The 12,912-nt window shown below is 36.7% G+C and overlaps 1 protein-coding gene across 5 annotated transcripts in view; it reads left to right on the top strand.

Moving 5' to 3' along the window:
• The first annotated feature begins 3,775 nt into the window (after positions 1–3,775).
• LOC107782682 (uncharacterized) overlaps positions 3,776–12,912 on the top strand; it is a 28,928-nt gene continuing 19,791 nt past the window's right edge. Inside the window, exons 1-3 of one of the 5 annotated variants that reach the window (XM_016603602.2) lie at positions 3,776–3,906; positions 11,314–11,437; positions 11,596–11,823. In XM_016603602.2, the coding sequence (XP_016459088.1) occupies positions 11,363–11,437; positions 11,596–11,823 (303 nt within the window). In that variant the 5' untranslated portion in view covers positions 3,776–3,906; positions 11,314–11,362. Of the gene's footprint in view, positions 4,005–4,056; positions 4,170–11,298; positions 11,438–11,595; positions 11,824–12,912 lie in introns of those variants that run through there. The other 4 variants (XM_016603601.2, XM_016603600.2, XM_075245326.1 and 1 more) reach the window with 4 other exon arrangements.

The following is a 12,912-nucleotide window of genomic DNA, read 5'->3' on the forward strand; positions in this document are numbered from 1 at the left end:
CGGCTCTTGCTTGAATGCCAAGATCTCATCTGAAAGTGTAGCCATGTGCCCGAGAGAGAAAAACTTAGCAATAAACTTGACCACCAATTTATCCCAAGTGTGAATTGAATGGTTTGGCAACCGTTCCAACCAATCTAAAGATTTCCCCCGTATAGAGAAGGGAAAAAGTCTTAGCCTCAATGCATCCTCGAAAACATTAGTTTGCTTGCTCCACCAACATGTATCCACAAAGCCTTTCAAATGTTTGTAAGCATTTTGAGTTGGAGCACCGGTAAAGAAACTCCGTTGCTCAAGCAAAGTGAGCATCACATTGGTGATTTGAAAGTTGCCCGCCCTAATATGGAGAGGGACTATTGCACTAGCATAACCTTCGTTGGGCAATATCCGTTGTGGTGGATGTGGTGGGGGTGGAACGGGAACATTATCTTGCAGTACCCGGCCTTTTCGTTGTGGCACTTGAGGTACCTCATCTACTTGTTCCTCCTCGCCGTCCAATTCCCCCAAAGACAAATTTTCGAGCTCATTGTTCGCCATGTTTGTACCTATAATTTCTTAAACAAATTAGTAACACAGAAGGGAAAGAAGATATTCTAAAAACACACTCAAATATATAGCTAACACCGTTTTAACTCCCCGGCAATAACGCCAAAAATTGATCCAATCCCAATCCACACTCAACAATGAGTGGAAGAGGTCGTTGAAAGAATAGTACCTAACTATGAGTCGGGATCGATTTTCACAGGGAGCTAATAATGGGTGTTAGAGTGTATACTTGATGCGTAAAAATGAAATAACTTAAATACACTTCCAATCAAATTGGTTTGCAATTTACTTCTATAAACTACACTATTAATGCTCAATACGAGAAATAAAACTATAAATTGACTAATAGTTTTTGGTTGTTTTCAAATAGGTAAAAAGCCTAGGTATGTAACATTCGCCTAAGTGTTCGCCTAATGTGTTAAGTACGTTAACATTTATTTTATTGATCGGGGTGTATTATAGCTCTCAACTCAAAGTTACCCACTCAATACCTCTCGGTCATAGAGTGATTTTGCCCAAATTGACTTTCTCAAGCCCAAATGGGTATCAAGCTAAAGAGTTGATATGAGTTCAAGTCAGAATTTCTCTATCTCTAGTTCAAACCCTTTATTTAAGCTAGTCAAATCATTAACTAGCCCAATCTCTTGTTAGCCAAGTTTTCCTAGACTAGGTTCCTCTTTCTCAAGCAAAGACCAAGTCAAAAAGGCACGAATCAATATTTGCAACCATTAATTCTAAAATTAAAGCATGAACAAGGCTAAATAACAAACACCCAATCATAAACAAACATTAAATTAAATACCCATAAGGTTTACACACTATGGTTGCGTCACAACCCTAGTAAATGTCTAGCTACTCATAATAGAAAATAAAAAAAATAAAGAAAAAAATACTAATTAAACCCATAATATAAAATTAAAATAATAAACTATGATTCTGTTTCTCCCAAAATGATCACAAATTTCCTAAAATAGTAAACTACAACGGCTGCAGTTGAGAAAACTTCAAAACTTGACCTAAAAATCTGATTCCCATCGGAAAGTTCTACTGCCGCACAATTTCATGTGCGGTCCGCACATTGCTTAAGTTTGCAGGGGGATAGATTTTGTAGTCGCACAATTTGGTTTGCAATTGCAATTCAGCTTCTGCGGCCTCACAGTTCATGTGCGGTCCGCACTTTAGGAAAGGCTTCAGTCTTGGTCGTTTTGCACGCTCTGTGAACTTTTTGAATTCTTGTCAGTGCGGACCATGTCTCCGGCCGCACAAATTGTGTGCGGTCCGCACTTCTCTTCATTCTATCTCTGAGCTTCAGCAATAGATCTGCGGCCGCGAGGAGAATTCTGCGGTCCGCACTTGCTTCTGCGACCGCATAATTACTTCTGCGGACCACACTTTTGGTTTGTAACCCCCTTCTTGCCTTATGAGCCGGAACACTCATTTTTGAGTTGGATTTCTTTATTATAACCCAAATCTCCAACGTTCCTGCAATTTGTACACTTTCATTTATTTTGAGAACATAAATCAATACTTTCGGACTAAAACAAAAGTAAAAAGGCACTAATAAGTAGTAAAAATCCACACTTATCAATACTTACCTCAAGCATGCCAAATCAATCCTCTAATAAGCCCTTCCCGCATGAATCAACCTCTGGACGACTCAGATATAGTCAAAATAACTTAATATCATCAATAAAAGCCATAGGAAGAGATTCCAAATAATAAAGCTAAGATATTTAACCAAAATAAAAAGTCAGCCCAAAAAGTCAACCCCGACCCCACACCCCAGAATTCAACAAAACTCGCAAATTAAAACCCATTCAAATACGATTTCAACCATGCCAATTTCTCCAAGCGCCCAACCTTCCGCTTCTGCGGGTCCCTCTTCACACATGCGAGTCCGCTTCTGCGTACTCTTACCGCATCTGTGCAAGCGCAGCATCATTTTCACTAAATTTGAATGAGGATGTTACAAGTGATTCCACATCATCATAACGACATATTGGGGCGGAGAAAGCAAAATTGAAGAGAAAAATCGATGAAGGTTTTTCATCGGCTATGAAAATGGTCCAATCAGAAAACAATCGGCTTGCTGAGTTATTGGCAAAGTCAAGTGCAAACATACAGCGAGATATGGAGATAAAAGATAGAGCTTTGAAACTAAAAGAATTTAAAGAAGAATATAAAATTTTATTGTTGATCCAAATATTCGTGAATTTATCCAACGAAAAACAAAAATAAATAATGGATAAAAGAAGTTAATAATTTCAGCAGCCACAACTACAACAATCCCCTACCCATACACTCAATATTTTAATGATATTTGTGGATCTGAAAGTAACCTACCAGAATACTAAATTATTGTTATAATTTTCTCACCCCGTTATGTTATTTAATGTATTTTTAATTTTAATCTATGTCAGTTGCTACTATATTACTTTTTTTAATATTATTTAACGAACATTGTGTTATTTATTAACAACATATTATATTTTATAGTTGTACTTTTTATTTTTGTGATGTTTATATTTTATATATAATTGTAACTTATAATAAAATTAACTTATAATTTTATATAAAAATAATATATACGAAAATTAATTTATAAAAATTATACACCAAAATTAAGATATAAAAGTAATATTATAAAGATATTACATAATAAGTATAAGTAAATACAAAATTTATAATATGTTAAATTAAAAATATTATATAATAAAGATAATAATAAAATATTGATAAGCAATAAAAATATTGATGAATAGTGTTATACTATATTTTGATATATACATAGTGTTACACCAAATTTGGTGTAACACTATTTATACATTAAAATGGTGTGTAGGGTTGGGCACCGAAACTACAAATCTTAAAAATTGGCTCATGTTTAGGTTTGGAGATGGTCTCAAAAACCCTCATATTCCCACCTACACTCGAACACTTCAAACTACTAAATAAATAAATATTATAGTAACATGCTATTTTTAAAAATGTGAACACACTTTCCCTAAAATATAGAAAATTTGACCGAAGACATCGTAGCAACAAATGTAAGAGTCGGCAATTGGAAAAGAAACAAAAAAGAGGAACACCAATTTGAGATGGAAAAAAGCAAAAAAGCAAAAAAGCAAAATGTGTTTAAAAACAAAAGGGAAAAAGGCAAGAGGAACATTAGGTGGGGTCAATTTTGAAAAGCAGTTACGTATGTTTTAAAAAAAGAAAAAAATAATTTTTTAATACAGAATCAATCGCTCTCAGATGCAGGTGCGGAGCGAAATGGCGTTAACCGAAAGTGAATCCTATTGAAGCACTAGACTTATATTGTGAAAACGACGTCGTGGTTCCCCGTTTTTTCCAAAGAAAGAGGTCGGTCTTTTCTTATTCACACGCCTTCCTCTGTCCTCACTTCTGCTTTCTGTGTTCTACCCAATTTGGTGTTGTAACCATCTTTTGATCGTAACCAGGTTTTTTTCTTTACAGCGTTACCTTTAATATTCAGTAATTTTTTTTCTTCATTTTAGTACGTCAAGATTCTTCTTTTAATGCTCTTATCATATAAAAACTGAGTTTTTGTTTTGATTAAGAGGGATCTTGATGATTTGTTTTGATTTGGATTGTTCATTTCCCAGGTGGGTTTTTGTGTTTATCGAAGCTCTTGGCTTTTTCCCAATTCTTTTTATCCTTTTGTTGAGATATGGTTAATTGGTGCTTGATCAAATTAAAAAATCTCTTTTGTAGTGATTCTGTGCAAGAATGTAAGAGAAATAGTAAAGGAAATGTTTGGCAGGCTAATCCCCATAATGCCTTTTTTATATAAATGCATAGCAAGTTCTCGTATAATCTGGAATTTCTCAAGAAAGCTTGGACTTGGTTTATCTTTTTCATGTTCTCTTTGGTTATTATTGATGTTTATTGTGGTAGTGAGTGAAGTTTGGTTGTTTTTCTAAATAATCATGGTGTTCGAGTTAGTTTACACGCACCTCGATTAATTTCACGGGTACCTGCTATCTCCCACCATCACATGTTGTCACGACCCATAATCAGGCATCACAACTGGCACTTGAAGAGCGACTACCCAATAGGCAAACCATGTCCTTTATCAGCTCAATTCATTCTCATATCGAAAGAAAAATTGAAATGCAGCTCAGCTCAATTCTCATAATGATAAACTCTTATAAACAACGGAAGTCAATAAAAAGACAGTACAAGTCTGAAATCAGCTCAAAATAGCCAATACACTGTCAAGGAGCATCTATAATGAAACTGAGTATAGGAGTTTAACAACCCGACTACAACTGAATAACCGAAAGATAAAGGAGAGATGCCGCCAAGGTTTTTATGTGCTTGGCTCAGCTCAACTGGATACAAAAGCTGCCTCGAACAAGATCAAGGATTTCCGGCAGCTCTACTATTGACCTGCACAAGGCAGGAAATAGCAACTTTGGTAAGCTAAAGCTCAACAAGAACACCCGAATCCCCTGCCATGACCCGAGGAGCAATTGTCTGAAAATGTATTCATGCTAAGAACAAAGTATAGCATATATCATAACTGCAATTTCTGTATAAATGAAATAGCAACAAATACATGTAACATCTCATAAGTTGTGTCTCATGGTGTCGCATATGGTAGCATCAGATCGTCCATAGGGCATACCCCTACTTGTGTTGAATTATACGTTTCAGTAGACCATCCATAGCCAACAATAACTCATACTATGCTCAACCATCAGTGCGTTTTAGTAGAAGACCTCTAAGGTGGCAACCGGACTGTGAGTTAACTATTTACCACCAACATGATAGCATCATTTCATCTCATCAATCAAATGCACATAAGACAGACAGTGCAACAACAACAACAACAACCCAGTATAATCCCACTAGTGGGGTCTGGGGAGGGTAGTGTGTATGCAGACCTTACCTCTACCCTGGGGTAGAGAGGCTGTTTCCGATAGGTGCTCGGCTCCCTCCCTCCAAGAACTCCCCACCTTGCTCTTGGGGTGACTCGAACTCACAACCTCTTGGTTGGAAGTGGAGGGTGCTCACCACTAGAGCAACCCACTCTTGTCCAAGAAAGACAATGCAATCTAACAATATCAATAGATACGGATGGAGTCATGCTATGAATCTCAACACGTCTAAAATTGGCACATATTATAATATGCTGCCTAACCAGTGCAACTAGTATGTCATGCTCAGTTTATCATGAAATATATAGAACATGCTTTATAAACTCAATTGTGAAAGAGAAATACCTTAGATGTATAGCATATAAGCTAAGAAAACTGTATAAATGTCCTAGTACGTGTTTGCCTCTCAACATACTAGGTATTTGAAAGCTTTTATGTAAGTTCTAAATAATGACACTGGAAAAGCAAGCATTCGAGAAGCTAATAGTCTCACTTGCCTTGAAATGGTAAACTTTTGCTTCACTTGAAAAGTCCAAGTCCTCCAAGACGACTTCCTTGACCTCAATCTATGCAAAATATCGAATAACCATCAAATTAGGTAGGGAAACCATTTCCATAATTTAACGAAAAGTCAAAGTAAAAGTCAACTCCTAGTCTACCCGGTCAAATTTCGAAACAAATTTCAAATTCAGGTGATCCATAAGCTCATGAGTTCAAATATGTGCTTAGGATCTCAATTAGAGTCCATTTACTTGGTCAAATCATCAAATTTCTCTTTTAGGAAGATAGGTCAAATTTTCCTAATTTTCGTTATTCGTTGTCATGAATCTATGGTTGAAAATGAACTTCTGTCAAATTCTAGTATAAAAATCCCGAGATGCTGTAGAATCATTACCTCAATAGCTTAGTCAAAATCGCACACTTGAATTTTCACCCACAAGCTCCTCTTTACCCAAATGGCAAAAGCTAGGTTTGAAATACGTCACTGGGCTGGTCTATTTACAGAAGTCTGAATTTTTTTTCCTGTGCGACGCGCCTCAAAAGCACGCCCTGCCCTTGTGCTTTTCTAGTGAGGCGCACCCCTAATGCACAAGGCTAAAAAATTTGGCCTTATGCACGCACCAGAGCACAAGGTATACTTTTTTGGTTTTTCACTCTTGCCCCGTGGGACGCTAAAACCCACCTGAGAGGCTCGGGTACTATCCCAAATCATCCCAACAGGTCCACAATTATATACGAACTTATAGAAAGTCTCCAAACTCAACTTAAATTACAACTGTGCAAAATAACTAGTCGGGTTGTTACACATGAACAGGTAACGGGTAACTCTGTCCACCAAGGCTTGGACAGATGGGAAGAAATCACCTAGTGTTTTTGTCTCTGATGGAATTTGAATCTGAGACCTCATGATTTTCAACCAATTCATTGACCACCAAGACTTAAGGTAAGTTCTACAAAGTGGTGGTTAGACCAACTATGTTGTATGGGGCAGAATGTTGGTCAATCAAGAAATCTCATGTCCAGAAGATGAAAATAACAGAAATGAGGATGCTGGGATGGATGTATGGGCGTACTAGGAAGGATAGGGTCAGGAACGTAGATATTCAGAATAAGGTGGGGGTGGTACCCATGGAGGATAGGATGGGAGCAAGGAGGCTGAGATGGTTTAGGCATGTGAATAGGAGATGTACTGACGCTTCGGTGAGGAGGTGTGAGAGGTTGAATGTGGGAGGTATAAGGAGAGGTAGAGGGAGGCTAAAGAAGTATTGGGGGGAGGTAATTAGGCAGGATATGAAGTTTCTTTAGCTTACTGAGGACATGATCCTAGATAGGAAGTTATGGAGGTCAAAAATTAGGGTGGAAGGTTAGTAAGTAGTAGAGCTTTCTGTTTGTCCTTACTTTGTAGTTTTAGTATTACTCTTATTTAGTCTATTCTTGGATGTCTATATCTATCTGATGTGCTCCTACTTCGCTTCTGTTACTATCTTGTTGTTGTTACTACTTTTTTCATGTCTATCGGCTTCACTTCTGTTACTATCTTGTTGTTGTTATTATTGTTTTTTCCATATCTTTTCGTTACCTTATTTCCTTTGTGTTGTTGCTGCGTCTATGTTGAGCCGGGGGTCTATCGGAAACAAACTCTCTACCTGCACAAGGTAGGGGTAAAGTCTGCATTACACACTACCCTCACCAGACCCCACTTGTGGAATTGCACTGGGTTTGTTGTTTGGTGTTGTTTCATTGACCATGAAGCCACACCATTGGGTGCTTGAGGTTTGGTTGTTTTATCAAGTAAATTGTTAAGAAAAGTTTTAATTAGAGCATTCAAGATTTCATATGATTTGCTTCATGCCCTTATTGTGGTCTACTGCATGTAATGTTAGCACTTGTGACTGCTTAAGTATTCTGTACAAATTTCTCATACTATAAGTACACATTCTACATCAATCTGCCTAAACTTTTCTTACTTATGAGAACTTGCATGCTGCAATTATTCATTTTGAGTTCTGTAGTAAAAAATGATAAAACCAGCATCAAGTGATTGATGGTTATTAGAAACAGTTACAACCAAAATAAGTGTCCTTACCTACTGTGAAGAGAGCTATAAAATCGAGCATGGCCTCTACATCCTGTGTATCATGTCCATCTGCATATTGCTCCAGAAATAAACAAGTATCTTTTTGGCTGTAGTTTTTGGGGGTTTTTTTTTTGGGGGGGGGGGGGAGGGCTGGTGACAAGTCCCTGTGCGAGAAAGCACGGGAGAAAATATATTATTGATGTATTAAGTGTTTTACAATAGCCCTATTTATATACGATATTTAGTTATTTACATATACCTAAAACCTTCTCTATCAATGCGGGACACTATACATGAACTAATTCTAACACTTCCCCTCAAGCTGGTGCATGTAAATTATATATACCGAGCTTGTTATATTTATAACTAATACAAGTACCAGTGAGGGACTTGATGAAAATATGTGCAAGTTGATCATTTGACTTCATAAACTTTGTAACAATATCTTCTGAGAGAATTTTCTATCTAATGAAATGACAGTCAATTTCAATGTGTTTAGTTCTCTCATGGAACACTGGATTTGATGCAATATGAAGGGCAGTTTGATTATCACACACAAGTTCTATCTGGTTGATTTCTCCAAATTTTAATTCTTTGAGCAATTGTTTGATCCAAACTAGCTCATGTTGCCATAGCCATGGCTCAATATTATGCTTTTGCGCTAGATCGAGCAACTATGTTCTTTTTTTTTTTTTTATAACCGTGGTGTCCGGGTCAGCTTGCGCGCACCTTGACTAATTCCACAGGGTAACTGTCAGATCGAGCAACTACATTCCGTTTCTTGCTTTCCAAGAGACCAAATGACCTCCTGCTAAAACACAATATCTCGATGTGAAACGTCTATCAGTAGGTGATCCTGCCCAATTGATCCTGCCCAATCAACATGTGTGTATTCAACAATATGCGTATGGCCTCGATCCTCGAATAGTAATCCTTTGCTGGAGCTGATTTTAAATACCGAAGAATGCGAGCGATTTAGCATAATTGAACATATCATTTGCATATATTTCTCCATTTGCCAACAACATTTTCTCTTGAATGAGACTAAGAGCATGTAGTTTCTGTTTTCTCATATTGCAGCAGGACTTCGTTATAGAATTTGTCTGATCTTTACATAAGTGATTACTATAATCACATTAGAGAATTTGAGGGAAATGAACCAGATCAATCAAGCAGTAATTTAGTTTTTAGGTGATCTACTGCTATGGCAGGAAAAGGCATAGAAATATAGCCCCTTATCAACAAGAAAATCAAAGAGAAGAAATAAAGCGTTTGAGATAAATAGAAGAACATTTGAAGGAATTTCAAACTTTTATATAGATGTTAGTGGAAAACTTTTAATCTGTGTATTTTTGGAGTACATATGATATATATTTTTTCATATGTTGGTAAAAAAAAAAAACATAAGTTGGAGTGCATATGATATGCCAATAAGTATTGATGATTGGCTGGATTTTGTAGAAAACCACGTCCACTTGTAGGCTTATGTGTTTCTTGTTTACACCATATATATAGGGTATTTTCCCCAATATATTAATGAGAAGATTTATTATTATCAAAAAGTGTTCAAACGCAAAGTATTTGTTGGGGTTTTAAGCGGAAAGCCCGACTAAAGGACTTGCTTTAGTGAATAAAGGCACAATTAAGGAAAAGACTAAAAGCATTGTAGGTAATGCAAAAAAATAACTGTACGGACGAAAAAATTGAAAAAAACTACAATGAAATGAAAAAAATGAAGTAAAAGTAGTCAATTAACTTTGATACATTTAAATCTATGATTTAAATGCAAAGACACAATTTCTAGTTTAATCGCCTAAATTATGTTCCTACTCATTAACATATTCATTCACAATGCTTATTCAACAATTGATATGCCTTTTTGCCAGCTATCAGGGGCGGATTTAGGGGGGCGGAAGGGGGTTTCGCCGTAAAATTACACTGTATATATAAGGCAAAATCTGATTTTTGCCTCTATATATTAAGTTTTGAACCCCCTTGACACAGCCCAAAAGTGTAGCTTAATGGTCAAGGGGGTTCAAAATCTTTGAAAGGTCATAGGTTCAATTCCCACTAGCTACGATTTTTTTTTTCTTGAACCCCCTTCGCGGAGATCCTGGCTCCGCCACTGGTGGTGTGTAACTTGGTTGTGATATACATACATTTGTAATGAATTAGGGGGCGTATGGCCCCATCCCTGTATCCTGCACTGGCTCTTTCTTAATACCATGTTCCTTACCGGTGGTAGGATTCCAACTCGTAACGTGCATCCTATTCACACATTTAACTGTAATAGTGTTTGGTGCTGCTCTTTTTAACATAGAGCTTGTGGGAAATGAGGCTCACGACTTAATGCGTTGGTGCTTGCACTGAAACGCCGCTTAGGCGAATTGAAGCAATCATTATGTGCTTCACTGAGCTTCAGGGCTTAAGTGCACCTTAAGCAGGCTCTTAATAACACTGGCTACTGAAGCAACAATCTGGTAGTGTGCGTGTTAAGGTGTTCCCTGGACATGTTAATTAAAAAAGAATATAATTGACATATGAGCTAATTATATATAACATGCAAGTAACCTTAATATCTAGCGACTTCTACATGCCATGCTAATTTCTGAAAGAGTATGTCATTAAGGGCAAAATGAAAATTGCAAGATTAAGGAGTTATAAATTTAGGAAAGCGGTCTTTTTAGAAAAGACTAAAAAGGAAAAAGTGTCATATAAAATAAAATGGAGGGCGTAGATGAATTATGACTCTTCTCAGATCTGTAAGAACACATTTACTCTTGTGCAGATATTTCGTTTACTCTAATTTTACTTCGTAATTACTCCTTTACTATGGATTGGTCTTTACCAAATGACACCACAGGTATGAGTAATCTGGTTTTAGTCCATGTGCTAACTAAGTTTTGATATATAGGAGATCATTCATTTGCTTGTTCGCATGACAATCCCTACTTTCTTGCTTTTTATTTTTTTTATTTTCTTTTGTTTTTTCCGTTTGGGTTGGGGGAGGGCTTCCTATAATTTGATATACCTCCCAATATTGACATTACATTGATAGACATAGAGTGACTTCTTGTCTGTTAGTTTACCGTTGAGCTAGTATTTCTGAACCTCAGTCTTCATAACTGTTCTCATAGTTTGTAAGTTTACCATTGAGCCGTTATTTCTGAACTAAAGTTTTCAGAACTTCTTTTGGATCCTTTAAGTGCTATTGCTCATGCTGGTTTAGCAGGATGATAGAACTCATATTTTCCAAACTAACTCTTTCTTTAGTCTCCTTTCTTTCAGATCTGTTCCTTCTTAGATAGAAGTACATTTCTCAAACAGGCTACAAACAATGGGATGGGGAAACATCTATAAGAGGCGTGTGAAAGTTTTTACTGTAGCGCTTATCATTTACTTTGATTACAAGGTATGAGTTATGTGGCATATCTGCTAGTTTTCTAGTGTTATGTTTGAAAGTTAAAAGATGAAAGAACAAGAAACTGGGGTTTATCATCTTATTTCTTTTTCTTTTTGCTAACAAGACTGAAGAACTTATGAACACTAATATATGATGTTTTCGTCAAGGCTTTACAGCAGAGAGAAAAGTGGGCAAACAAGTCTAAGAAAGCTTCTCTATGGGAGAAAGCTCATGAACGCAATGCTAAGCGTGTGCTTAATTTAATAGTAGAGCTTGAAGGTTTGTGGGTGAAACTTGGACAGTACCTTTCAACACGTGCTGATGTACTGCCAGAGGCTTATACATGCCTTTTGAAGCAATTACAGGACTCTCTTCCTCCCCGCTCTTTAAAAGAGGTAACTTTGGTCAACTTTATCAAAGGAGTTTCAGAAATGGATTGTTTGCAACAACCCTATTGCTAGTCAATCTATATTTTAGTCATTTGCAATAACTACCCTATTGCTAGAACTTTTATCATCTAGGGAAACTACATTTTCAGGAACCATTTAGAATCTCATGAAATTGCATTTGTATCTTTATGCTTATGATGTGGAGGTGTATGATATCTGCTATTAGTTTTATAGTTTTCTCTGTCAATTTTCATATCAACTGGTGCTTTAGATTTGGTGAGTTAATGTTCTAGCTTTTTTGCCCTTCTTTTCAGGCAGTCCTCCTTTATTCGTTTATCTTCTCCTTGCACTCTATTTGAGGGGTTCTTTTTTATTGGGGTTTGGGTGGGGTGGGGGACTCTAGTTTTATAATTTGTACGTTGAGATCTGATTAGTCTTATGGATGTGCAGTTTCATGGATGTTCTCCGACGAGGAATATATGAATGATAACCTGAATATGATTTTATGGTTGAGACTTGAGAAACATCGTGAAGGTTCACTCAAGAATCTTTTGCACAATAAAGGAGCGGTTTGCACATCTGACTCATGTGTTCCATTTGTTGTGTGGCTGAGAGGGTAAAATTGAGAGGATAGAGAAATTGTAAAAGAGTGGAGGCTGTGTTTGACCACTTTTTAAAGTCGAACTTTTAATTAGATTTTTTAACATGACCATGAAGACCTAGTTAAATTTTAATAATCGAAGCACCTCAGGTTACATCGAGCTGAGAAGATATGCTAAGAAATTCCATGACTTCATTTACTTACAAGTGATACTATGGTGCATCTCTGAAGTAAGCAGGAGAACCAAAAGAAAGCAGGAAAAATACGTGCCTCTTTATCCCACTGTGCTATCTATTCTATGTTGCTTGCACTTTTGAATTGATACTAAGTATTTTTTGAAATACTTATCTCGTTTTAACGTTTTTACATGATTCCTTCCCCTCCTCCTCTTTTCTTCTTTTTTTTTTTGATTAGAATAATTTTTACAAAACTCCTCCCTATCCGAAAACCTCAATCCTATCATACCTATATAGCCTCTCCTTCAGAACACCTCC

The sequence above is a fragment of the Nicotiana tabacum genome, chromosome 23 (assembly GCF_000715075.1).
Source record: "Nicotiana tabacum cultivar K326 chromosome 23, ASM71507v2, whole genome shotgun sequence".
Taxonomy (NCBI): Eukaryota; Viridiplantae; Streptophyta; class Magnoliopsida; order Solanales; family Solanaceae; genus Nicotiana; species Nicotiana tabacum.